This window comes from Oryctolagus cuniculus, chromosome 21 (genome assembly GCF_051225735.1).
Source record: "Oryctolagus cuniculus isolate XC-2025 breed Fujian yellow rabbit chromosome 21, ASM5122573v1, whole genome shotgun sequence".
NCBI lineage: Eukaryota > Metazoa > Chordata > Mammalia > Lagomorpha > Leporidae > Oryctolagus > Oryctolagus cuniculus.
Genome location: NC_142887.1, coordinates 4,872,901 through 4,899,864, shown reverse-complemented (window position 1 = coordinate 4,899,864; position 26,964 = coordinate 4,872,901). Strand labels below are relative to the sequence as shown.

The 26,964-nt window shown below is 54.0% G+C and overlaps 1 protein-coding gene and 1 long non-coding RNA gene across 4 annotated transcripts in view; one reads left to right on the top strand and one right to left on the bottom strand.

Annotated features, from left to right (window-relative positions):
• Window positions 1-19,303, bottom strand: part of ANKLE2 (ankyrin repeat and LEM domain containing 2) — a 35,152-nt gene extending 15,849 nt beyond the window's left edge. The window contains exons 1-6 of one of the 3 annotated variants that reach the window (XM_089323551.1): window positions 19,059-19,303; window positions 10,656-11,129; window positions 9,419-9,622; window positions 6,932-7,125; window positions 6,668-6,856; window positions 1,600-1,863 (exon numbers count right to left, since the gene is read on the bottom strand). In XM_089323551.1, coding sequence (XP_089179677.1) covers window positions 1,822-1,863; window positions 6,668-6,856; window positions 6,932-7,125; window positions 9,419-9,622; window positions 10,656-11,129; window positions 19,059-19,239 — 1,284 coding nt within the window. In that variant the 5' untranslated portion in view covers window positions 19,240-19,303 and the 3' untranslated portion in view covers window positions 1,600-1,821. Of the gene's footprint in view, window positions 1-1,599; window positions 1,864-6,667; window positions 6,857-6,931; window positions 7,126-9,418; window positions 9,623-10,655; window positions 11,130-19,058 lie in introns of those variants that run through there. The other 2 variants (XR_016227488.1, XM_051836860.3) reach the window with 2 other exon arrangements.
• Window positions 19,304-19,444: 141 nt separating this feature from the next.
• LOC138847360 (uncharacterized) lies at window positions 19,445-21,439 on the top strand. Its single transcript, XR_016227489.1, has 2 exons — window positions 19,445-19,554; window positions 21,130-21,439. It is a non-coding gene; the product is annotated as an uncharacterized LOC138847360 (long non-coding RNA).
• Window positions 21,440-26,964: the final 5,525 nt, after the last annotated feature.

Below are 26,964 nucleotides of genomic sequence, written 5' to 3'. Positions count from 1 at the left end.
AGAGAGAGGCAATGTCCATAATGAACAAAGCCCATGAATCTAGCTGTGCTTAATGAGAACTCTCTGGTGACCGACCTCATAGTAAACCGAACTCCTCAGTCCTGACTTCAGGCCATCACTCCACATGGCTGCCAGGTGCTTCTGGTATCCCAAGTGCCCCTCCCAGCTGCTCCTTCCTTCTTTGTTCTCTGCAGTCTCAGAGCCACCTTCAACAGCTGTATACAGAGCAGGGCCTTATGCACAACAGCGCTCCCAAGCCCGAGACCTGGGGAGCCAGCTGCTCCCAGGGCCCTTGGCCTGCAGGTCCTACAGGCAGCTCAAGCAGCACAGGCCAAACAGAATTCATTCCCATCTACCAGAGCCAAATATGTATCTGTGCAGTCAGCCTGTCACTGCCAAGGCCACGTCTGTCACTGGGCCTTGGCTGCCGGCCCCTTGGCTTCTCAAGACCCGTCGGCCTTGCTGCCTTGCAAATCCTCCACCTCCACCAGCAGCCCGAGCTGAGGGACGGGTGCCAGCGCGTCATCACCCACTGCGGCATCTCACCCGACTCCTCGAACCCTGAGAGGGTCTGGGTGTTTGCAGCCTACACCACCATGCTCTGTGCCTTGTCCTTCTGTCTGGGGCCTGGTGAGGTTTCTCAGTCAAGGGCTGCATGGTGATGTAGGGTACCTGGTCTCTACCACAACTACCCAACTCTGCCTCTGAAGCAGAAAAGCAGCCATGGACAGTTCCAAACAGCTTCATGTACCAAGCAGGGGGCAGCTGACGTGCCAGAGCTGCCGACCACCAGCCCGTGCTCCGCAAGCCACCAGGCCACTCCTGATTCCTGCCTCCCTTGGACAGCACAGGCTCCGGGCCCCAGAACCCTGCTGCACACCAGACGTATACTCTGCATTCCAAGAACCCTCAACAGAACTGACCGCTCTGAAGTCACTGTCCCCCATCCCACAGTGACTAATTCTAGCCAGCCCTGCACTCTGCAAGCTTGGTCACCCAATTTCTCCCCTCATTCCAGCCAAGTAACATTAGCTCTGGGCTCTTGTCACACTTAAGGGACTCTCCTGCCAGTCCCACAACTCAGCAACCTCGTATTCTTTAGTGAGGCAGTCTCGCCACAAACTTCCGTTGTTTCTAAACAGTTGAGGTATTTTATTTTTTTTTTATTTATTTATTTATTTTTTGACAGGCAGAGTGGATAGTGAGAGAGAGAGACAGAGAGAAAGGTCTTCCTTTTGCCGTTGGTTCACCCTCCAATGGCCGCCATGGCTAGCGCGCTGCGGCCGACGCATGGCGCTGATCCGAAGGCAGGAGCCAGGTGCTTCTCCTGGTCTCCCATGGGGTGCAGGGCCCAAGCACCTGGGCCATCCTCCACTGCACTCCCGGGCCACAGCAGAGAGCTGGCCTGGAAGAGGGGCAACAGGGACAGAATCCGGCGCCCTGACCGGGACTAAAACCCGGTGTGCCGGCGCCGCAAGGCGGAGGATTAGCCTAGTGAGCCGCAGCACCAGCCAGTTGAGGTATTTTAATTAATTAAAGACTTTAATGATTCCTACTCTTAGTGACTAAGAAAAGAGAAGGTGACCTATGACATCAAAATTTTTTTAAAAGATTTATTTTATTCTTTTGAAAGGCAGAGTTATAGAGAGAGGGAGAGGCAGAGAGAGAGGTCTTCCATCCACTGTTCACTCCCCAGACGGCCGCAGAGGCCGGAGATGCACGGATCCAAAGCCAGGAGCTTCCTTCGGGTCTTCCATGTGAGCTGGACCAGAAGTGGGACAGCCGGAAGTAGAACCGGCACCCATAGGGGATGCCGGCGCTTCAGGCCAGGGTGTTAACCCTCTGTGCTATAGCGTCGGCCCCCTATGACATCAAATTTACTAAGGTTTTATTTCTGGATACATGCATTCTTGTACTTTCTGCAGAGCACACAGCTCCTTTTCCTATCTATAGAGCCACACTTGCTGATCATACTGATCAAATCTTGTATCTTTTTTTTTTTTTTTTAAGATTTATTTATGTATTTGAAAGTCAGAGTTACAGAGAGAGAAGGAGAGGCAGAGAAAGAGAGAGGCTGGTTCACTCCCCAACTGGCCGCAACAGCCAGAGCTGTGTTGATCCGAAGCCAGGAGCCAGGAGCTTCCTCCGGGTCTCCCACAAGGGTGCAGGGGCCCAAGGACTTGGGTCACCCTCTACTGTTTTCCCAGGTCATAGCGGAGAGCTGGATTGGAAGTGGAGAGGCTGGGACTTGAACCAGTGCCCATATGGAATGCCAGCACTGCAGGCAGCAGCTTTACCTACTACGTCACAGCGCCAGCCCCCAAATCTTCTATCTTTATGTTCTCAGTTTGATAACATTTATACCTTCTTTCCCATTTCACCCTCACTCTTGTGCTTGTGAAATGCGGCTGTCCCTGTTTTCAGGACCCCAACTAGACACCACGTCCACAGATACTCAAGTCCCATGTTTGAGTGTAACCTAGGAGCAGCCTCTGTTATTCCTTAAGGTTAATTTATTTGAAAGGCAGAATTATGCACGTGCACACACACACAGATGGAGGGACAGATTTTCTTTTCTTTTCTTTTCTTTAATTTGACAGGCAGAGCTAGACAGTGAGAGAGAGAGAAAGGTCTTTCTTCCAATGATTCACCCCCCCAAATAGTTGCTATGGCTGGCATGCTGCGCCGATCCGAAGCCAGGAGCCAGGTGCTTCTTCTTGGTCTCCCATGCAGGTGCAGGGGCCCAAGCTCTTGGGCCATCCTCCACTGCCCTCCCGGGCCACAACAGAGAGCTGGACTGGAAGAGGAGCGACCAGGACTAGAACCTGGTGCCCATGTGGGATGCCAGTGCCGCAGGCGGAGGATTAACCAAGTGAGCCACAGCGCCGGTCCCGGATTTTCTTTTTAAAGATTTATTGGGGCCGGCACTGTGGCATGGCAGGTAAAGACGCTGCCTCCAGTGCTGGTATCCCGTATGGGCACCGGTTCTAGTTCTGGCAGCTTCATTTCTGATCCATCTCTCTGCTGTGGCCTGAGAAAGCAGCAGAAGATGGCCCAAGTCCTTGGGCCCCTGCACTTGCATGGGAGACCTGGAAGAAACTCCTGGCTCCTGGCTTCAGGTCAGCCCAGCTCTACCTGTTGTGGCTATTTGAATAGTGAGCCAGTGGATGGAAGACTTCTCTCTCTGCCTCTGCCTCTAGTAACTCTGCCTTTCAAATAAATAATAAAATTTTTAAAAAGATTTATTGATTTTTTTGTACAACTGATTTATTGTACAATGAGAGACAAAGGCAGAGAGAACAGAGAGAGAAAGAGAGAGAAAGATCTCCTATTCACTGGTTTACCTCGCAATGGCTGGGGCTGGTCAGGAGCCTAGAACCCTACCCAGGCCCCTCACATGGGTGGCAGGGCCATCTGCTGCTGCTTTCCCGGAGCATAAACAGAGAGTTATATGGGAAGCAGAGCAGCTGGCATTTAAATTGGCATTATGATGTGAGATGATGGCATCCCAAAAGCTTAACCTGCTGTGTCACAACACCAGCCTTGAGAAAGATCCTTTTTTTTTTTTTTTTTTTTTTTTTTGACAGGCAGAGTGGACAGTGAGAGAGAGAGACAGAGAGAAAGGTCTTCCTTTGCCGTTGGTTCACCCTCCAATGGCCGCCGTGGCCGGCACGCTGCGGCCGGCGCACCGCGCTGATCCGATGGCAGGAGCCAGGAGCCAGGTGCTTTTCCTGGTCTCCCATGGGGTGCAGGGCCCAAGCACCTGGGCCATCCTCCACTGCACTCCCTGGCCACAGCAGAGGGCTGGCCTGGAAGAGGGGCAACCGGGACAGAATCCAGCGCCCCGACCGGGACTAGAACCCGGTGTGCCGGCGCCGCAAGGTGGAGGATTAGCCTAGTGAGCCGCGGCGCCGGCCGAGAAAGATCTTTTATCCACTGGTTTACTCCCCAAATGGCCCCAACAGTCAAAGCTGGGCTAGACCAAAGGCAGGAGCCAGACTCCACCCTGGTCTCTCACATCCTGGGTGGCAGGGAACCACGTACTTGGGACATCACTGCTGACTCCCAGCATGCATCAGCAGGGAGCTGGGTCAGAAGCAGATGTAGAACTCTTCCAGGCACTCCAGTGAATGTTCTGTGCTACAACGCTTATGCCCTCTGTCATCCTGCATCTCTACAGATCACCAAGAATAGCTAATACAATCTATGTACTACATAAGCAGTTGCTATGTTGTGTTGTTTAGGGAAAACAGAAGAAAAAAATCTTCAAGTGTCTTTTTCTGTATGCTAATGAGCTGACTGATGGCCTGCAGCCCCTGGGTAGCATCAGGATGGGTTCTGGGCTGGTCACAGTAAGGCCAGAGGGCTGGGACTCTCAGTGCCACCTCCCTGTATCCAGGGAGGGGAGAGGAGGGACTGCCAGTTGAGTCCATCACCAATGGCCATAGCTGGTTGGCCATGCCTGTACAATGAGTTTCTGATCTGCTCTGAGGAAGTTCCTGGAGATGGCCCTGGAGAGCCCAGGGAAGCTCCGTGCCCTGCCCTGTGTGCCTCCACCACTGGACTCTTCATCTGTATCCTCTGTAACAGCTGAGGTTTTTTTTTCCCTTAAGATTTATTTAATTATTTATTTATTTGAAAGGTAGGGAAACAGAGAGGGTGAGTGGGGGGAGAGAGAGCTATCTTTCATCCACTGGTTCACTCCCCAAATATACAAACAGTAGGGGCTGGGCCAGGCTGAAGCCAGGAGCCAGGAACTTCAGCTGGGTCTCCTACACGGGTGGCAGTGACCCAAATACTTGGGCCACCATCTGCTGCCTTCCTAGCAGGAGGCTGGATCAGAAGCAGAGCAGGGGCCTGTGATGTGGCATAGCACATAAGGCTGCTGACTACAGTGCCAGCATCCCATATGGGCGCCAGTTCGAGTCCCGGCTACTCCATTTCTGATCCAGCTCTCTGCTACGGCCTGGGAAAGCAGTAGAAGATGGCCCAAGTCCTTGGGCCCCTGTACCTGCATGGGAGACCCGGAAAAAGCTCCTGGCTCCTGGCTTTGGATCAGCACAGTTCTGGCAATTGCAGCCAATTGGGGAGTGAACCAGCGGATAGAAGACCCCTCCCTCCCTTTCTCCCTCTCCACCTCTCTCCTCTCTCTGTGTAATTCTTTCAAATAAATAAATAAATATTTTAAAAAAGAAGCAGAGCCCCTGAGACTTGAACCAGTATCACAAGCAAGGGCAGCTTAACACACTGCATCAGATCATCTGCCCATAATATCCTTTGATAGGCAAGTAAACTGGTCAAATAAATTAATCAAACCCAAGGGGATTGATACCTGATTTGTAGTTGTCGGTCAGAGCACAACTGCAGTTGGCATTCACAGGGGGAGCACCTTCTGGGACTGAGTCTTCAGCCTGGGGCCTGGATCCTCCAGGGAGACAGGGTCTGCTGCAGAACTGACTGCTTGCTTGGTGTGTGGCAAAAGCCCCAAGGCAGGATGCTGAAGGCTGTGACAGCACAGCCAACACGGCTACTGACCTCTCAGCATCCCCAGTTACTGTAGTCCTTTTATCTATTTGTGACTTTGCCAGCACAGCCAACTTTCTCCACACTTCCTTTTTTCTGTCTTGTTGAGGTAACTCCTGCTTTTCAATTCTACAGTTCAGTGTATCATGTCACTGCACCCTCAAACAACAAACAATGCCCCAGTGTAGGAGGCCTCCTTCACTCCCACTGCAGTTTCCCCATGCATGAGTTTGTGGAGCTTATGGGTTCTTGGATCCAGGCTATCACTGCATTTTCCCACATAAAACACACAAATCGCTCTGTTCCATGAATTCTTACTGAAGCTTTAGGTGACCGTTAAAAAACAAGCCTTTGAAATTGGTCCCATAGGAAATATTCCCAATGTAATGATCGATGAAAAAAAATACATAAAAGACACATATAAAATACTAGACGATCTCAAAATTTGTTTTACTTTCTTTTCTACATTTTTTGCCATTGTTCATCCTCTGGTCAAAGCCCAGCTCATGCCTCTCTTGACAAAGCCCAAGAGAAAGGCGCCATGAGCAGCTCCTGCTGTCCATACCATCAGGCTGGGAGCAGCCAGCGAGGCCAATGTGCACCTGCCTGGTGGGGCCCACTCGTTTGAGTGTCTCATCTTCCCAACATTTTCTAAGCTCTAAGTTCAATGGACATGTTTTGCATACTGATACAGAGGCCAGAAATATAAGAAATACTCAATACACGAGGAGCACAGATCTTTAACTACAAAACTGGCTATGTTTTCTACTGAAAATGAAAGAAGCCAGCGCTGTGGCTCACTTGGCTAATCCTCTGCCTGCAGTGCCGGCACCCCGGGTTCTAGTCCTGGTTGGAGTGCTGGGTACTAGTCCCGGTTGCTCCTCTACCAGTCCAGCTCTCTGCTGTGGTCTGGGAGGGCAGTGGAGGATGGCCCAAGTGTTTAGGCCCCTGCACCCGCATGGGAGAGGAGGAAGCACCCAGCTCCTGGCTTCGGATCAGCACAGTGCCAGCCGTAGCAGCCATTTGGGGAGTGAACCAACGGAAGGAAGACCTTTCTCTCTGTCTCTCTCTTACTGTCTCTAACTCTACCTGTCTAATAAAAAACAACAACAACAAAAACGAAAGAGACAGAATGAGCACGCACCATCTTGTCAGGAGTGTTCAGATAGAGATCAACGATGTAGCAGATGCGCTTCTGCAGCATGCCCAGGTCGTCATCTGGGTACATGAGTCGCATAAACTCGGGGTTTTCTAGGGTCTCCAGAGTCAGCTGGCAGATCGCAGCCTGGTTCTCCTTGGCAGCAACATGCATGACGTTGTACCTGCAGCCTTCCTGGAAGAAAACGCGTTTTCAGCGTCATCTGTGCTCACCACCACGCAGCAGGAACAACACTGAAAGCGAGCTTACCTGGACGATGGTAGGGTTGTCCCCTGAGCCAATCAGATACCGAGGGTTACTCCAGATGAGATCAGAAAAGGTGTCTTCTTCTCCCTTCTCCACAGCCTTTCGGAGCTTGGCAGTGAGGTCCTGGGTGCGGGGGTTTTTATAACTGTTTGCCCGCTCTTTGTTCACTATGTCTGACTCAGGTGAACACAAACCACCTGTCAAGAAGAGACACAATTTCAGAGCATGTAAGTAATTTCATCAACATCTCCCATCATCTCACAGGTGCTACTCTGAGGGGTGAGAAGCCTCCTACACAGACCATGAGCCAGCCGGGAGGAACAGCTGCAGTGGTGCAGGGCAGCTGCAGATGCCAGTGTCCCCCCCGGCACTGCTGCAGGCACCAGGACAGAGTAGCCAGGCCAGACGGGATCCAGCCGGGACAACTGTGAATGAAGGGTAACTGGGTGAACTTGGAAAGCTACGTCAGAGTCCAGTGGGTAGAAGAGGGGCACTGGCAGCTGCAACCATGACAGTATCATCAGTCACAAGGGAGCTTCCCCCACCCCAGATTTATTTATTTGAAAGGCAGAGTTGCAAAGAGAATGAGAGAGCAAGAGAGTGAGAGAGAGGTCTTCCATCCTTTGGTTCACTCCCCAAATGGCCACAATGGCTGGAGATGGGCTGACCCAAAGCCAGGAGCCAGGAGCTTCTTTTCAGTCTCCCACATGGGTGCAGGGGCCCAAGGACTTGGGTCATCTTCTGCTGCTTTCCCAGGCCACAGCAGAGAGCTGGATCAGAAGTGGAGCAGCCAGGACTTGAACTGGCACCCATATGGGACGTTGGCACTGCAGGCGGCAGCTTTACCCACTACGCCACAGTGCTGACCTCCACAGGGAAGCTTTAATGTGCACAGCACTCCAGAATGGATAACACTACTCCAGCAGTGCCGCACACATGATTCCCACTGTTTTGCTGTTGTTGTTTGGAGATTTATTTATTTGAAAGGTTGAGTGACAAAAAGAAAGAGAGATCTTCCATCTGCTGGCTTATTCCACAAACAGTTCCAATGGCCAGGGCTGGGCAGGCTGAAATCAGGAGCCTGGAACGCCATCCTGATTTCCTACACCGGCAGCAAGGGTCCAAGGCCCCTACTGCCTTCCCAAGCCCTACCAGCAGCAAGGGCTCAAACTAGTACTCTGATGTGGGATGCCGATGTTGTAAGCAGCTCCACCTGTCGCACCACAACGCCACCCCTACTCCCATTGCTTTCATCAAAACACCCGAGAAGGTCTAAAAGTGTTTTCCTCTAGGGGGATTTCCACAAACTAAGAAACTATTGGACTCAATCCAGTTTGTGTCCAGGAAGCACCCGCACACAGCTGGATTAGGGATTAGGGCAGGGGGGTCAGACGTGCAAGAGAAGGCACTGTCCCTCTGGAACCTCCAACAGCCTGGGCAGCAGACAGCTGTGAGCTGGGGAAGGAAGCAGAGGCGGCGGAGGGTCCAAACAAGACTCTGGCTCTGAGTCAGACAGAGCTTCGGTCAGATTTCTGGTTCTCACATGCCGCCTGGCTTTGCAGATGCCTGTTTCAGAAGCAGCTGTAGCCTCCAATGAGGAAGGGGGCCTGATGATGAGAGAGGAGCAACTGCACTCCCTTACTGCTTCTCACCAGTCCAGCTGCTATGGGCCAGCTCCCCAGTCCAGCTGCTATGGGCCAGCTCACCAGTCCAGATGCTATGGGCCAGCTCACCAGTCCAGCTGCTATGGACCAGCTCATCAGTCCAGCTGCTATGGACCAGCTCATCAGTCCAGATGCTATGGGCCAGCTCCCCAGTCCAGCTGCTATGGGCCAGCTCCCCAGTCCAGATGCTATGGGCCAGCTCCCCAGTCTAGATGCTATGGGCCAGTTCCCCAGTCCAGCTGCTATGGGCCAGCTCATCAGTCCAGATGCTATGGGCCAGCTCCCCAGTCCAGCTGCTATGGACCAGCTCCCCAGTCCAGATGCTATGGGCCAGCTCCCCAGTCCAGCTGCTATGGGCCAGCTCACCAGTCCAGATGCTATGGGCCAGCTCCCCAGTCCAGCTGCTATGGGCCAGCTCACCAGTCCAGCTGCTATGGGCCAGCTCATCAGTCCAGATGCTATGGGCCAGCTCACCAGTCCAGATGCTATGGGCCAGCTCCCCAATCCAGCTGCTATGGGCCAGCTCCCCAGTCCAGATGCTATGGGCCAGCTCCCCAGTCCAGCTGCTATGGGCCAGCTCATCAGTCCAGCTGCTATGGGCCAGCTCCCCAGTCCAGATGCTATGGGCCAGCTCCCCAGCTGTAGCCCCCAGGCCTCTGCCCTCACGTCCTGAAACTCCCAGACCAGGCAACAACTCCTTCCTGTTCTCCCCTGGCTGTCCCTCTGCCTGGCACTTTCCTCACAGGAGGAGGAAACCAGCAAACATATACCAGGAGGGAGCACAATAAATCTGACACTAAGTCAAGCTGCCAACCGTCTGCCTTACCTTTTAACCCGCCGTTGCTAAGGAATGGTGCTTTCACAGGAGAAAGTGGTAATGAAGATTTGCTTGGGGAAGGGAAATAATCACAAATTCCTCTAGCAAACTTCTCAGCATCTTCTCTGGTTGAAAAAGCTTTGAATCGGGACCCCTTGATCATTTTGACGGCTTGCAATGCTTCCTTTTTATCTTCATAAACATGGATCCGTTCTGGTGGGAAAATTAACAAATGAAAATTAGAGAGGACCGAGAGCAGCAAGCCCTTCCCTCACTGAAATGTCTGCCCCAGCCACCAGATCCACTCCTATGTACACCGTCCAGTGTTTGATCATTAAGCAAAAGAACACAACTATGCTCACATGCTTGATGGCATGTGGGGGTATGTGTGCAAGCAGCATTATCTGTATATTATATACAGTTTTATAAACTAAGATACTATACCATACTAAAAAATACACTCCACACAGATGAAAGATCTAAATAAAAATAATTTTAAAAACAAATTCTAAAAAACTATGGAGGGGATGGCGCCATGGCTCACTTGGTTAATCCTCTGCCTGCGGCGCTGGCATCCCATATGGGCACCAGGCTCTAGTCCCGGCTGCCCCTCTTCCAGGCCAGCTCTCTGCTGTGGCCCGGGAGTGCAGTGGAGGATGGCCCAGGTGCTTGAGCCTCTGCACCCGCATGGGAGACCAGGAGAAGCACCTGGCTCCTGGCTTCAGATTGGCGCAGCACTGGCTGTGGTGGCCATTTGGGGAGTGAACCAACAGAGGGAGGACCTTTCTCTCTGTCTCTCTCTCTCTCACTATCTAACTCTACCTGTCATATAAATACATACATACATACATACATACTATGGAAACAGTAGCAAAGAAAGTAAGAGAGACAGGAGTCATGGCACAGTGGGTTAAGCCACTGCTTGGGATGGCCACATCCCATACAAGGGACCCAGTTCCAGTCCCAGCTGCTCTGACTTGGATCCAGTGCCCTGCTAATGTACCTGGGAAGGTACTGGACGATGACCCAAGCACTTGGGTCCCTGCCATCCACATAAGAGACCTGGGTGGAATTCCAGGCTCCTGGCTTTGGGTCAGCCCAGGTTGTTGCGGGCTGATGAAAATAGCTAACATGTTAAAAAATTATTTTTTCTTTTTTTTCACCTATAGTTTTTGATTTTCCAAACCTTTTCCCTCTGCAGTACATGTACCACCCATGTGAGGAAACACTGACCACGCCATAGTACCGTTTCTCACTGGGAGGTCCTCGTACACAGGGCAGACCCCATAGTACAGAGGTGGCTCCTTAGTGGCTGGCACACCAGCTCTGTGGGTGTTGATGTGGGCTGCAGCACAGAAGGGCACCGAGCAGCTCGCGGATGTCACAGCGTCCTCCTGGGGAGGGTTCAAGCCCACGCCATAACCAAACTCTCTGTCTTCAGGAACACTGGCTTGCTCACGCAGGCTCTCTTCGGCAGACTTCAGAGTTCTCTGCGTGTCTTGGCTGACGGCCGTGGCACCTGCCTCCTCGTGGCTGGGAAGAAAGGAAGAGAGCGATGTTCCTTGCCCGAGTAAGGCTTGAGCCAGTTTTTTCTCAAAAATGAACCTTGTGGTTGATGTGATGGGTCCACATTTCAATCCGGCTTTGACAATTTCCTCTCTAAGGGCATCTGAGTTCAGGAGTTTCAATCGAGCCAACACCACATCCATTGTCGTTTCACCTAGGGTGAAAGGAACAAAAATCAGTCTACTGGCACTTCTCGTGGTTTCCAAGTCTTCACATCTAAAATCTGCACAAAATTATGAAAAGCAGCTTCCGGTTGCTCTGGAGAACCTGACAGCCTTTTCCGTCCGTGTCACCACCACACTACGTTCTCAGCACACAGCTCTACAGGTACACTTACCCGAGGCTGACTGCCGTGTCATCTGGGACAAGTCCCACGGGAGGCATCTGACAGCATCTGTGAAGTCTTAACTCTAGAAACCAGACACACTTGCACTCTTCCCCACAAAGAGACGGGCAACTAGGCAAAGATTTACACAGAGAGGCTGCACACACCCTGGCACACCCTGCTCTATGATGCTGAGCAGCTCCAAGCGCTTACTGTCTCAATAGCCCTGTGGGCAGGGCGCCGCGCCCCCACCTTACAGATGAACATCCTGAAGCACAGACAGGCCAAGTGGTCTGTCCAAGTGACAGAGACATCAAGTGGATCTGAACCACAGCTGCACCTTTAATCAGTGCACAGGTTAAGCGTATGCCATTCACTATGCAGCAGGGCCCATTTGAGTATATTTACAGTGTGGCATCATTCAAGGCCACACACAGTTTTCAACTTAAAAACTAGCCTGCCATAAATTCACTGCATTTCAAGTCCTACCTGTGGTTGCCTTGGCTAGGCCAATGATTCCACGGACTTCTACGGCCATCCCCTACTCCTGCTCTACAGGCTTGTGTGGCCAGCTGGACTAGGGAGAAGGTAGAACAGGCGGGCACAGACTACTGCTGCAGCAACAGGGAGGCCCTAACGACAGGACAATCAGACACCCGAGATGAGGCTGGAAGGACTGTAACACAGGCCTGTGGTAACACCCACTTTTCCTAGTCTAGATGCTGGGAAAGAAGGAGTCAGAAGAACAAAAGGAGGGAAATTCTTTTTTTTTTTTTTTTTTTTTGACAGGCAGAGTGGACAGTGAGAGAGAGAAACAGAGAGAAAGGTCTTCCTTTGCTGTTGGTTCACCCTCCAATGGCCGCCGCGGCCGGCGCACCGCGCTGATCCGAAGGCAGGAGCCAGGTGTTCTCCTGGTCTCCCATGGGGTGCAGGGCCCAAGCACCTGGGCCATCCTCCACTGCACTCCCTGGCCACAGCAGAGGGCTGGCCTGGAAGAGGAGCAACCGGGACAGAATCCGGAGCCCCGCCTGGGACTAGAACCCGGTGTGCCGGCGCCGCAAGGCGGAGGATTAGCCTAGTGAGCCACGGCGCCGGCCAAAAGGAGGGAAATTCTTTTCCAGATTCAACAGCAGAGCCACTCACAAGCACCTAGCACATACACAGAGCCCATGGAATGAGGGTTGTTGCCGTTTTTTGTTTGTTGTTGTTTAGGCTTATTTATTTATTTATTTGAGAGTCAGAATTACAGAGAGAGAGGGAGAGAGACAGGGAGATAGGGAGAGAGGGGGAGGGGAGGGATCTTCTATCTGCTGGTTCACTCCCCAGATGGCTGCAATGGCTGGGCTGGGCTGAAGCCAGGAGTTTCACCCATGTATCCCGTGTGGGTAGCAGGGGCCCAAGCACCCAGGCCATCTTCTGCTGCTTTTCCCAGGCCATTAGCAGGGAGCTGGATTGGAAGTGGAGCAGCTGGCACGTAAACCAGCATCCATATGGGATTTCAGCACTGGCTATTTATTTTCTTTTTAAAGATTTATTTATTTGAAAGTCAGAGTTAGAGAGAGGGAGATCTTCCATCTGTTGGTTCACTCCACAACAGGACACAACAGCTGGGACTGGATCAGGCTGAAGCCAGGAGCTTCTTCCAGGTCTCCCATGTGTGTGCAGGGGCCCAAGCACTTGGGCCATCTTCCACTGCTTTCCCAGGCCATAGCAGAGAGCTGGATTGGAAGTGGGGCAGCTGGGATTCCATGTGGGATGCTGGCAGTTTTAACTGCTATGCTACAGCGCTGGCCCCACAGTAGAGGAGTTTAAGAAGTGTTCACCGATAATGATGACGGAACGGGACATGTAGGGCTAGCTTTGAATTTCAGCAGGACACAAGACAGAGGACACGGGGCATCTACAACATTATCACCTGCTATGGGGCTGGCATTACCGCAGAGTAGGTTAAGTCGGGGTCTGTGAGGCCGGTATCCCATATGAGCACGGTTTTGAGTCCCAGCTGCTCCACATGGCACCCAGCTCCCTGTTAATGTACTGGGGAAGGCAGTGGAAGATGGTGCGAGTGCTTGGGCCTCTGCAACCCGCGGACACCTGGATGGAGTTCCAGGCTCCTTGATCGGCCTGGACCAGCCCTGGCCATTGCAGTCATTTGGGAGTGAACCATAGGATGGAAGACCTCTATCTCTAACTCTTTCAAATAAATAAAGCCATCTTAAAAAAAATTAAAACAAAAAAAAATTTTGTTGGTGCCAGGTGCATGGGAGGGGCACCCATCTAGTTCTGTGTATTTTTTTTTTAATTTAAAAGCATGTTTTATAATCCCTCATGGATACAGGAGGAAAGAACATTGAAGCATTTTTCCTGCTCTGTCAGCACCAGTCACAGGAAGGCTGCTGTGATCACCGATATGGGTCTTTTCCACACACAAAGCAAGCAGTCAGTTCTGCAGCCGGCACTGTCTCCCTGGAGGCTCAGTCCAACAAGATGCTCCCCCAGAAGATGCCAACATACAAGGCTGTGCATATCATTTGCATTTGATTAATTTTCCTGAGCAGCTTATCAGCTTACCCATTTATTATTATAAAGGATATCATGAAAGATACAGATGAAGAGTCCAGTGGTGGAGGCACACAGGGCAGGGCACGGAGCTTCCCTGGGCTCTCCAGGGCCATCTCCAGGAACTTCCTCAGAGCAGATCAGAAACTCTCATTGTACAGGCATGGCCAACCAGCTGTGGCCATTGGTGATGGACTCAACTGGCAGTCCCTCCTCTCCCCTCCCTGGTTACAGGGAGGTGGCACTGAGAGTCCCAGCCCTCTGGCCTTACTGTGACCAGCCCAGAACCCATCCTGATGCTACCCAGGGGCTGCAGGCCATCAGTCAGCTCATTAGCATACAGAAAAAGACACGGCCTTGAAGATTCAAGGATTTAGGAGTTGTATAGGAGGAAATGAGAAGATCAAATATGTTACTTCAGAGTAACACAATGCCAACTCCACAAAGATTTTAAAAATGACTCTTCATTATCTGAACTGGGATACTGATCTTTGAAACAATGAACGTATTACACAGTCCCCTATAAAGCTGCCAAGGACTGGAAGGGAGGCCTAACGACCCCAGATTCTGACCGGGTGAGCACTAAGCCCAATTCTGGCCAGGTGTAGGGAAGTGGTACGAAGGCTCTAAGGACTCTGGGGCAGAGCAGGCAGAGGGCGCCCACAGCTGCAGGCAAGGTGAGCAGGAGCAGACCCGCCAGCAAGCATTCCCGGGCAGCAGGCATCCTTACACCAAGGCCAGCCCTTTAACTTGGCTTTGAGAGGGATCCCTAACAGAACAAATACATGGAATCCCCGTTACAACAGAATCAAACCGTGTAAATGCTAAGACTCTCTTTCCTCATCTATAAAGTGCACACGATAATAACTCTACTTCTAAGGTTGTAATGAGAAATCAGTCAAAATAAACACATTCAAATCTGTATCACTGTGTCTGACATGACAAATTATTTGTAAATCTCTACTACAGCTATTAAGCTACGCAGGAACACAGGTTTAGTAATCTCTGAGAATAAGTATTTAATATGCTAGAAAGTCAAGTTGAAACTTTTGAAAAGTACACTGTTTCCAGTATTTGTAATCATTAAGAGAAGAGCCTGCTTTCATGCACACAAGGAAGCCAAGGACAAAGCAGAACAGTCTGGGGAACACTGGGAGTAGAAAGGTGTGGGGAACAGCACCTTTTTTTTTATTTTTAAGATTTTCATTTATTTATTTGACAGGTAGAGTCATACAGTGAGAGAGACAGAGAGAAAGGTCTTCCCTCCATTGGTCCACTCCCCAAATGGCCTCAATGGCCGGCACTGTGCCGATCCGAAGCCAGGAGCCAGGTGCTTCTTCCTGGTCTCCCGTGCGGGTGCAGGAGCCCAAGCACTTGGGCCATCCTCCACTGCCTTCCCAGGCCACAGCAGAGAGCTGGACTGGAAGAGGAGCAACCGGGACAGAATCCGGCACCCATATGGGATACCAGCATCGCAGACGGAGAATTAACCTAGAGCGCTGCAGTGCTGGCCCCGGAACAGCACTTTTGACTGCAAGTGTTTTAGGGTCCTGACTTTCAGAAACATGTTGGTAATTCATATACTCAAAAATCAAAGGGCCAGCACTGTGCCTGCTGTGCCAGCATCCCATATGGGAGCCAGTTTGAGTCCCAGCTGCTCCACTTCTGATCCAGCTCTCTGCTATGGCCTGGGAAAGCAGCAGAAGATGGCCCAAGTCCTTGGGCCCCTGCACCCACGTGGGAGAACGAAAAGAAGCTCCTGGCTCCTGGCTTTGGATCAGCCCATCTCCAGCTGTTGTGGCCATTTAGGGAGTGAACCAGAGGATGGAAGACCTCTCTCTCTCTCTCTGCCTCTCCTCTGTCTAACTCTGCCTTTCAGATAAATAAATCTTAAAAAAAAAATCAAGTAAATAAACTCAATACAAACCAAAACATGCACCTTGGTATATATGAGTAACACGGCAGTGTATGTGGATATTCCTCTAAGTAGTTCTGGAAACAGCAGGTGAGCAGGTACCCCAAAGCTAACCAGACCTGCCACAGTCCAGCAATGCATTCCGCACAGCAGTCTGGCTCGGGAATTCTGAGCTCTCCCTTGTGTACACTGAGGGTGAAGCAAAAGCGAGCTCCTCACTGGGGAGTCAAGAAAAGGTGTCAGGATGAGCCTGCGGCTCCGAGGTTAAGACGCCACTTGGGACACCCACTTCCCGTATCAGAGGCTCTCAGTCCTGTCTCCACTTCTGACCCGGCTTCCTGTTGATATGCCTCTGGGAGACAGCTGGTGACGGCTCATGTACCTGGGTCCCTACCACACAGGAGGAATACTGGAGTGAATTCCTGGCTCCTAGCTCCTGGCTTTGGCCTGGTCCAGCCATTGCAGGCATTTGGGGAATGAACTGGAAGTTCTTTGTTTTGCCTGTCTCTATGCCTATCAAGTAAATAAATTTTTAAAAACAAAAATCTTTAAGAATCTGACACTGACACAACACCTTGAACCTCCTGGGCTGTGGGCAAATTGCTTCTCATAGCGCCAGTTTCACTTCTACAGGTTTCCTTTTAGGTGCTCAGTTAGTTGTCACAGATCAGGGAGAACATATTTGTCCCTTTGGGACTGGCTGATTTCACTCAGCATGACGTTTTCCAGATTCCTCCATTTTGTTGCAAATGACTAGATTTCTTTTTTAGTGCTGTATAGTATTCCATGGTGTACATATCCCATAATTGCTTTATCCAGTCTTATGTTGATGGGCATTTAGGTTGATTCCATGTCTTAGCTATTGTGAATTGAGTGCAATAAACACTGAGGTGCAGACAGCTCTTTTATTTGCCAATTTAATTTCCCTTGGGTAAATTCCGGGGAGTGGGATGGCTGGGTTGTATGGTGGGGTTATATTCAGGTTTCTGAGGAATCTCCAAACCGTCTTCCATTGCAGCTTGACCAGTTTGCATTCCCACCAACAGTGGGTTAGTGTGCCTTTTCCCCCACATCCTCACCAGCATTTGTTGTTAGTTGATTTCTGTATGTGAGCCATTCTAACCGGGGTGAGTGTGTGCGTATCTGTGCCCAGTTCTGTGACAGTGTGTGTGACCATCACCACAGAAATGTCCATCACCACAAAGACCTCTCTCCTACTGCCCCTTCACAGTGACACCCAATCTCCTCCATGGGCCCCAGCCCCTGGCAACCACAAATTTGTTGTCTATAATTTTTCACTGTAAGAATGCTATACAAACAGAATCCAGTACACACCTACAGTACTGCTCCTTCTCACTCTGCACTGGGCCCTTGAGACCCAACCACCCTGAGGAGTAGCACTTGTGGTCGGAACAGGGTCTATTTAGCCACTCACCCCTAGAGCGACATGCACATATGAAATTTCGTGTGAAGAAAATGTTCATTTCTCTACAACAAAGCTCAGGAGTGCAGGGCAGGTTTAACTTCTCTGAGAAATGGCCAGACTGATTTCTAGGGGGGCTGCACCACTCACGCACTCTGCCGACTGGAAATACGCTACGTTTAAAGTTTAGCCCTTAATCCTCCACCTGCGGCGCCGGCACCCCAGGTTCTAGTCCCGGTCGGGGCGCTGGATTCTGTCCCGGTTGCCCCTCTTCCAGGCCAGCCCTCTGCTGTGGCCAGGGAGTGCAGTGGAGGAGGATGGCTCAGGTGCTTGGGCTCTGCACCCCATGGGAGACCAGGAAAAGCACCTGGCTCCTGGCTCCTGCCATCGGATCAGCGCGGTGCGCCGGCCGCGGCGCGCCGGCCACTGGAGGGTGAACCAATGGCAAAGGAAGACCTTTCTCTCTGTCTCTCTCTCTCACTGTCCACTCTGCCTGTCCAAAATAAATAAATAAATAAATAAATAAATAAAGTTTAGCCTTTACTACAGGTGTGCGTGCTAGTTCATCGTGGCTGTATTCTGTATTTCCTTAGAGAAGGACACCAGAGACCTTCTCAGATGTTTATTTTCTCTGCACTAGTCTTCCACTCTGTTATAAGCCTACGATTCCAAAATGAAAAGTCAAAGTGAAATTCTCATTGGAAAACCCCCACAGCCTCCTGTGTCTCGGGCCTTCCCTACCAGCCAACAAGCAGGCTTCAGTGCCAGCCTCCGGCGTTGCACGCTGCGTCTGCGTGTCTGCGTCTGCTGTTGACGATGCAGACGACAGGCAAATGTGCTGTTTCTTCAGGGTGCTGCCTGGGGCAGGCATTGAAGTGCAGGGGTTCAGCTGCTGCTTGGGGTGCCAGCATCCCATACTGGAGTCCTGGGTTCAAGTCCCAGCTCCGCTTCCAATCCAGTTTCCTGCTACTGTGCACGCTGGGTAGGGCCCTGCACCGTGTGGGAGGCCTGGCTTTGACCTGGCGCAGCCCTAGCTATGACAGGCGTGTAGGGAACGAATCAGCGGGCGAAGATGAGATGTCTCTCTTCTCTGCCTTTCCAATCAATAAAAGTGTAAAGGCGCTGCCAAAAGCTTTCCCAAGGGGACAAGAAAAGGCAAAACTCAGCAGGAGGAAAGCTGCACCGGCCCTGGCGCCTGCCACACGCGACCCCAGCAAGACGCCCACCAGCCGCGGGGGCTGTTCCCTCAGCGAACACGGAAGGGGCTGTCGCCTGTCCCCCTGGAGGAGCACGGGGAGGGGTTTCTCGGTGCAGTCGCGTTTTGAACGCACACCCGCACCTAGACACCTGCCCCCGCGCGGAGCTCCCCGCGCCTTCCGCGCGCTGCGGCGCCCTCGCAGAGCCGGGGACGCGTCACGCAGCCGCCTCCCGACAGCCCCACGTGCACGGCGAGCGCGGGCACCGAGCCTGCGGCCCAGGCCCTGGCGCCTCTCGCGGCTCCCGGCCACCAGCGACCTGGCTCAGAGCGCCTCACTCCCGCCGCCCGCTTCCACGCAGCACTCCCGGGTCGGCGCCGACACCCCAGCTACACGCGCCGCGCCCTGCGGGCTGCGCGGACGCCGCTCCCGGCTCTCCGCACCGGCTCCGGCGCAGTGGCCGCAGGGGCCTCTCCAAGGCGAGCCCGCCCGGCTTCCGGCGGCTTCCGGCGCGGCGGGTCCAACCGCTCTTCCCGCGCCAGGGGTAGGTACGGAGGAGGCGGCGGCGAGGGGCGCGGAGCCCGGGTCCAAGAGCTCCCAGCACGGCACCCAGACGCCGGGAGGCGGGCGAGGGGCGCGGGGCCCACCCGGCCGGCCCGACTCACCTGGGTCCGGCGCGGCAGCCGCACAGGGCTGCGGGGCCGGGGTCCCGCTGCGGTCCAGGCCCCGTGGCCGCTTCTCCAGCCGCCGCACCAGCCAGCGCACCGCGAGGAGCAGCACCGAGGCGCCCAGCAGCTCCCAGGCCAGCGCCGCCCACTCGGTCGCCGCCAGCCGCGGCCACAGCATCGCCGTAGCCGCCGCCGCCGCCGCCGCCGCCGCCGAGGAGCCCGGGTCCTGCGTCGCCCGCGCGCGCCGGGCTGTCCGCGCCACTGCCTGGCGGCGCCGCGCGCGGGAGCGGCTGGCGCGGGGCGGGGCCGGCGCTTGCGGGGCCGGGCGTCCGCCCCCTCCCCCAGGGGCCCAGCGGAGGGGCGCGGCTGCGGCCCCCACCCCGGGCGACGAGGGGCGGGCCAGCGCGCCGTCAGGGACTGGTGCGGGCAGCCCGGCCGCAGGGGTCCTGATTCGGGCGCGGCGCAGGCTCGCGGACGTGGAACTCCGCGGCCGGTAAGTGGCGGGCAGCGTGGCGGCCGGGCGGTGCGGGGAGCCTGCCCAGGTCCTGAGAGCCGAGCGATTTCCAGAGACCCGGGGGCCACAGGCCGGGCCGGAGGGCTCGCTGGAGGCCTGCGGGGCTGGGCGGTGCGGGGCAGGGGCCGAGGTCGAGCGCGGGCCGCACGGAGGTGCCGTCTGCCCTGCAAGCTGCCCGGAGGGCCGCACGCAGGCCCCGTGCCCCGCAGCTGCTCCCGCCTCGCGGACGAGGCCGCTCCGCCGGCGGTTGTGGCCCCGTTCGTTCGTGGCTTGCGGCTGTCTGCGCTCAGGGGACGCGGTGCTTCCCGTCAACTCTGCGGGCCTCGCCTGTGGTGGGCGTGCGGTTCTCGGTCCCGGGTGCGCAGTTCCGTGCGCTTGCCGACGCTGGGAGACTACTTAAGTAAAAGACCCCAAAGACAGACTTGTGCTTGGCTTAACAAAAAGCCATTGAGTGGCACTGGGAGGCCACGGGGCACCTGGAGGAAGGGTCGGTCCATCCGAGGAGCGGAGAAGTGCGGGTTAAAATCACAGAGGGGCCGGCTCTGTGGCGCGGTGGGCTCGGCCTTCCCCTGCGGCTGATGTCCCGGAGGAAACTCCTGGCTTCGGCTCGGCTCGGCGCCGGCAGTCTGGGGAATGAACAGCGGATGGAAGACCCCTGTCGCTCCCTCTAACTCTGCCTCTCAAACAAATAAAGTCTTAAAAAAAAAATCACAAGGAGGTCCTGCTTCCCACCCAGCAGAACGGCGGGAACTGGGACTGACGGTATCAGATTCTGTGAGTGTGCAGCAGCTTCGGGGTTCTCACACGCTGCTGGGGGGACCGGAAGAAGCGCTGGCCACTTTGGGAAACAGTAAGGCAGCTCCTTGGTTTGGACTGAATGTTTGTGTCCCCTCCCACCACAACCTCCCCCGAATCCACACATTGGGACCCTAACTCCAAGGGGACGATCATGGGGTATGGGACCCGTGCGAGGTGATGAGGTCATGGGGCAGAGTCCTAATGAATAGGTTTAGTGCCCACATAAAAGAGGCCCGAGAGAGACCCCAGCACACAGCAAGGTGCCATCTCTCGACCCAAAAACAGGCCCTCAGCGACACCAGGCCTGCTGGACTGACCCAGAACAGCTGTAAGAAGTTGTTCTGTGTATTTAGAAAAAGGCAGAGAGAGAGCCATCTTCTGTCTGCTGGTTTGCTCCCCAGATGGCTGCAGCAGCCAGGGCTGGGCCAGGCTCCCACCAGGAGCCTGGAACTGTCTCCGTCCCCCAGGGCAGTGGCAGGAACCCCAGTGCCTGGGCCGTCATCTGCCTTCCCAGGCACGTCAGCCAGAAGCTGTAGATTGGAAGTATGGAGTAGCCAGTACTGGAACCAGGCACACTCGTGCGGAATGCAGGCATCTGCAGCAACAGCCTGGCCCACTGTGTCAACGCTTGCCCCAGTCCATTTGCTGTGTTTATGGTGCCTTGTCCCAGGACCCTGGACAGGCTGAGGCCGTTGCCCTGTGGCTCAGCTCTGCATCCCAGGAGGCATGGAGATGGAACTGTGGATTTGCTCGCAGGTTCACAGCAGGAGGATGGATGAACAGGTCGTGCAGTTGTGTGATGGCGCCCACGCGGGAGTGAGTGTCGTGGCTCAGCGTGTGAAGCTGCCTCCTGGGATGCCTGCATCTCTCATGCTCTGCTTCTGATGCAGATTTCTGCTAAAGCAGCTGGGAAGAAGTAGATGGAGCTTCAAGTTCTTGAGCCCCTGCCACCTGCTGTGGGAGGCCCAGGTGGAGCTCCTGGCTCGCCCACCTACAACCAGTAAACCCACAGATGGAAGCCCACGCTGTCACTCTGCCTTTCGAATAAATCTTTTCAGAAACCACACATAACATACCAAGCGAAAGACGCCAAACACAAGAGCATGCACGTTCGGTGGTTCTGTGTGCGTGGGTCCAGGATGGGCAGAGCTCATGGCGACAGGGCCGCCTGGGCTAGGCATGCGGCGTCCTGTCGGGGAGTCCACGTTCGTCTGAACTCGTCAAGCTCTGTCCTTAAATCTGTATCTTTGTAGTGTACATTATGCCTGCATTTTAAGAAGTAGAGGCCTTACCACCTGTCGAGTGTACTAATGTAGACCGCTTGCCGCGGGACACTGGTTTGACTTCAGTGTTCCAGCCTAGGGCGGAGTGCGCCTTGAGGCGGGAATTTCGAGGGACAGTGCAGGGCTCGCCCCAGCATCCCCAGCAGCCTGCTGGCAGGAGGGAGCAGTGCCCGGGTCGCTGAGCCGTGGTGTTTGGGATGTTGGTTGTAGTAAATGTACTTTTGACTGGTTTGTGCCAGCGTGGGCTTGGGACACCGTGCTGGCACCGTCTGTGCACCTGTGGGATGAATGTCTCAGTGGTATCATGGCAATACTAATAGAACCTATCTTGGAAGTGAGGCGATGCATGGCATACCCTTCTCTGGAGTCACCACACGCCAAGGGCTTAGTGAACTGTACCCATTACTGCAGCCTTTATAAACATACGTTTAAGTTCTACACATACACGGCTGCTTCAGAAAGTTTGTGGAAAACGGGATTTTAGGGTAATTTATTTGGACGCAAAAAATTTTGCAGCCCATGCATAATTTTTTCACAATCCATGTTTTTTGTTTTTTTTTTTTTTTACAAACTATTTAAAAATTAATCAATTTGGGGCTGGCGCTGTGGCATAGTGGGTAAAGCTGCTGCCTGTAGTGCTGGCATACCATATAGGTACCAGTTCAAGTCCCGGCTGCTCCACTTCCGATCCAGCTCCCTGCTAATGGCCTGGGAAAGCAGCAGAAGATGGCCCAAGTGTTTGGTCCCCTGCGCCCACATGGGACACCCAGATGAAGCTCCTTGTTCCTGGCTTTCGCCTGGCCCATCCCTGTTGATTGCAGCCATTAGAGAGAGAACCAGCAGATGGAAGATCTCTCTGCCTCTGCCCTCTGTTACTCTTTCAAATAAATAAATAAATCTTTTTTTTTTTTTTTTGACAGGCAGAGTGGACAGTGAGAGAAAGAGACTGAGAGAAAGGTCTGCCTTTGCTGTTGGTTCACCCTCCAATGGCCGCCGCGGCCAGCGCACCGCGCTGATCCGATGGCAGGAGCCAGGTGCTTCTCCTGGTCTCCCATGGGGTGCAGGGCCCAAGCACTTGGGCCATCCTCCACTGCACTCCCGGGCCACAGCAGAGAGCTGGCCTGGAAGAGGGGCAACCGGGACAGAATCCGGCGCCCCGACCGGGACTAGAACCCGGTGTGCCGGCGCCACAAGGCGGAGGATTAGCCTAGTGAGCCACGGCGCCGGCCATAAATAAATCTTAGAACAAAAAAAGTTAATTTTGTTAATTTGAGAGGCAAAATGACAGAGGAGAGAGATTTTTCCATCCACTGGTTCCTCTGAGTCACAAATCCAAGTAGTTATGAAAGAATTGATTTTTAAAAAATATTTATTTGAAAAAAAATTTATTTATTTATTTGAAAGAGTTACACACGGCGAGAAGGAGAGGCAGACAGGCGGGGGGTTGGGTCTTCCATCTACTGGTCCACTCCCCAGTTGGCCGTGATGGCCAGAGCTGTGCCGATACGGAGCCAGGAGCCTCCTCCAGGTCTCCCATGCAGGTGCAGGGGCCCAAGCAGTAGGGCCATCGTCTACTGCTTTCCCAGGCCATAGCAGAGAGCTGGATTGGAAGTGGAGCACTGGGATATGAACCAGCAGCCATATGGGATGCTGGCACCACAGGCGGCAGCTTCACCCACTATGCCACAGCGCTGGCCCCGAAAGAGTTGATTCTAAAGATGGTGTCTTGTGTGGAGACTGATGCTACCCAGTGCCCATGCTCTGTGTTACTAACAGAGACTTGCAGACAGCAGTCGGAGCTGCACCCTTGGCTGACACCTGTCCTTGACTCTTCCCACTTTGGGAATGCAGACAGAAGGCGGGACCTGGGGCCACACGTGAACTGCGGTTTAAGCAGAGATGGGTAGAGTGTACGTCCTCAGCACTGGGAAGCTGCCCTGGTCAGTCCCGTCTTCATGTTGTGCTGTTCTAGGAGAGACAAGCTTGTTTCAGCTCCTGAGCGCTGGCATCTCTGACATGGCAGCTTCACTGGCCTGATTTGTGTGTTTGTTTGTTTGTTTGTTTTTGACAGGTAGAGTTATAGACAGAGAGACAGAAAGAAAGGTCTTCCCTGCGTTGGTCCACTTCCCCAATAGCCACTATGGCCGGCGCTGCGCTGATCCGAAGGCAGGAGCCAGGTGCTTCTCCTGGTCTCCCATGGGGTGCAGGGCCCAAGCACTTGGGCCATCCTCCACTGCACTCCCTGGCCACAGCAGAGAGCTGGCCTGGAAGAGGGGCAACCGGGACTAGAACCTGGCACCCATGTGGGATGCTGGCGCTGCAGGCAGAGAATTAGCCAAGTGAGCCATGGCGCTGGCCCTGATTTGTGTCTTCACACGGGGTTCCTGGCAGCGCGGGGTCCTCACCCCCATCCAATGCCAATCAAATTGGAACAACTGAAGATTAAAAATGGGAAATGACGGGGTGGGGCAGGCGTGTAGCCTAGCGGTTAGGGAGTGCCTGGGTAAGAGGCCTGCATCACGCATCAGGGCGTCTGGGTTCAGTGTTTAGCTTTCCTGCTCTTGCACACTCAAGAGGCAGCAGTGATGGCTGCATTCCTGGGTCGTGCCAGCTGCATGGGAGTGCGTGCCCAGTCCTGACGTCTTCAGTTTCTGATCCAGGGCCCACACGAGTCCCGGTGATTGAGTGGGAAGCACTGATACTTCCTATGGATCTCCCTCCGCAGAAGAGGGGGAGAGCAGGTTGGGAATCGAGATTCAAAGCAAGTGGAAGGTAGCAAGTGGATTGTGAGGCCAGTTTCCTGCTGGTCACAGCAATGTGTGCGCAGAGGAATGACAGGAGCTGTCTGTGGTGTGACCACGCTGCTGTTGCAGCACTGGAGGTGCCAGAGGAGGCAGGGAGACCGTGCATGGCCGGGGTGGGGGTGGGGGGCAGGGAGACCGTGCATGGCCGTGGGGTGGGGGGGGAGGGAGACCTTGCATGGCCGGGGAGGGGCCAGGGAGACTGTGCATGGCCGGGGTGGGGGTGGGAGGGGCAGGAGACCTTGCATGGCCATGGAGGGGCCGGGGAGGGGCCAGGGAGACCTTGCATGGCCGGGGAGGGGCCAGGGAGACTGTGCATGGCTGCGGGGTGGGGGGGGAGGGAGACCTTGCATGGCCGGCGGTGGGGGGGGGGGGGGCTGGGAGGAAGCTCTTGCCAAAAACAAAACAAAAAACCTACAGGCTTCTAGACCTGGCTGTGAGAATGCCTCCATGGACGACTGCAGGAAGCAAGGACTGGAGGAACACAGCTCAGACTGTTGAATAAACTGCTGTGAATGGAATCAAAAAGTGCTGGCTCCCCGGCAATCTGTCACAGCTCTCGAGGCAAACTGAGATGTGTTTGCATTTAGTCTCCACATCAGACTTAGGTAGTGGAACAAAGTACTTGTCACAGGAAACAGACTCAGTGGAGAATCATTAGTGATTTTTTTCATCTTTTATTTTCATCAATTGGGCTTCTAATTTAGGACCTCTGCCCATTAAGACTCCACCTGTGGAAATCCAGCCATGTAAGATGTTACAAACCGGGTGCGGGGTGGTCTTGCAGGACACAGCCCACTCCAGGTGATCCCACGGCGGCAGCAGGGAGCTCACGACCCTCAGGCGGACACAGAGCCCACATGGACACCTGCTGGCTCCACAGCTAAGCCGGGGGTGGAGGGAGAGGGTGCAGGACCAGAGCCCTGGCCATGGGCAGGGCTGGGCAGGAAGCCATAGGAAGGCAGAGGCAGACATGTCTGGTGGAAAGGGGCTGCCTACACGGCCATCACAGCAGTTTGCTCTCCAGTGACGGTGAGGCACTTTTTGGGCAGATGCACTCTGCCGGGCCCCAGAGTCTGTGGGGGTGACGGGGGTGACACTTGGTCCTCAGAGGCTTCATGGGAGGTGTAGGAGCAGGGGCTGTCCCTCTGGGGAGCTCTGGCACTCAGGGTATGCAGACATGATCAAGTAGTTCACTGTGAAGGGGACGTATGGCCCATATTGCATGTAAGAAAGCCCAGACTGGGCCAGCGCCACGGCTCACTAGGCTAATCCTCCGCCTGTGGCGCCGCCACACCGGGTTCTAGTCCCGGTCGGGGCACCGGATTCTGTCCCAGTTGCTCCTCTTCCAGGCCAGCTCTCTGCTATGGCCCAGGAGCGCAGTGGAGGATGGCCCAAGTGCTTGGGCCCTGCACCCCATGGGAGACCAGGAGAAGCACCTGGCTCCTGGCTTTGGATCATTGTGGTGCGCCGGCCGCAGCGGCCATTGGGGGGGGTGAACCAACGGCAAAGAAGACCTTTCTGTCCCTCTCTCTGTCCACTCTGTCAAAAAAAAAAAAAAAAAAAAAAAAAAAAAAAAAAAAAAAGCAAGCCCAGATCATCCACTGCAGATTTGCAATCCCTGTGGGAGGCCGAGTGAATGAGCCTCCCTGGTGGTGCTTCCTGCACTACCCTCACTCCCTCAGGGGCAGTCAGCCACACAGCCGGTCTGCACAGCCTGCACTTTAGCTGGAGACAAAGCTCCCCGTGTGGACAGGCCAGAAAGGTCCCAGGCCAGAGTGCTTGCAGCAGGCCTGAGCCCACATGTCTTGAGTATGCACAGAAGTGGACCATGCTTTGGGTGCACCCAACACACAGGTGAACAAAGGGCATGGCAGCCAAGAGCAGAGGCGGGTCCAGCGACAACTTCATGTTGCATGTTGTTTCCAGAATCCCCAACAGTCCCTGTCAAATGGAACCACAGATAATGGCAAGCAGAGTAATCCCAATCAATGTGCTTCAGACTAGGTACTGCCGACAGCTGAGAATTCTTTCTCTTCTGTCTGGGAACAGCTGTAAAGTCTCCTAACAACCATCATGTTTATCCATCAAGACAGATGGCAAGAGCTGAGGTTCTATCCTGTGCTTCTTAGAATTTTATCAGGTGTCAGACTGCTAAGCAACCTGGCGACTTTTAGACACTCAGCCTTCTGTTAAGTCCTTGGGCCTACATTCAACCCACATTCCTCACAGTGCCTGCCACTGCTCTGCTAGGAGGTAGGTCCATTCATCTGTGCCAAAACCATACTTAGGAAACTCACTGGGGCTGGTGCTGTGGCATAGTAGGTTAATCCTCTGCCTGCAGTGCCGGCATCCCATATGGGCGCTGGTTCAAGACCCGGCTGCTCCACTTCTGATCCAGCTCTCTGCTATGGCCAGGGAAAGCAGTGGAAGATGGCTGAAGGTCTTGGGGCCCCTGCATCTGCTTGGGATACCCAGAAGGGGCTCCTGGCTCCTGGCTTTGGATC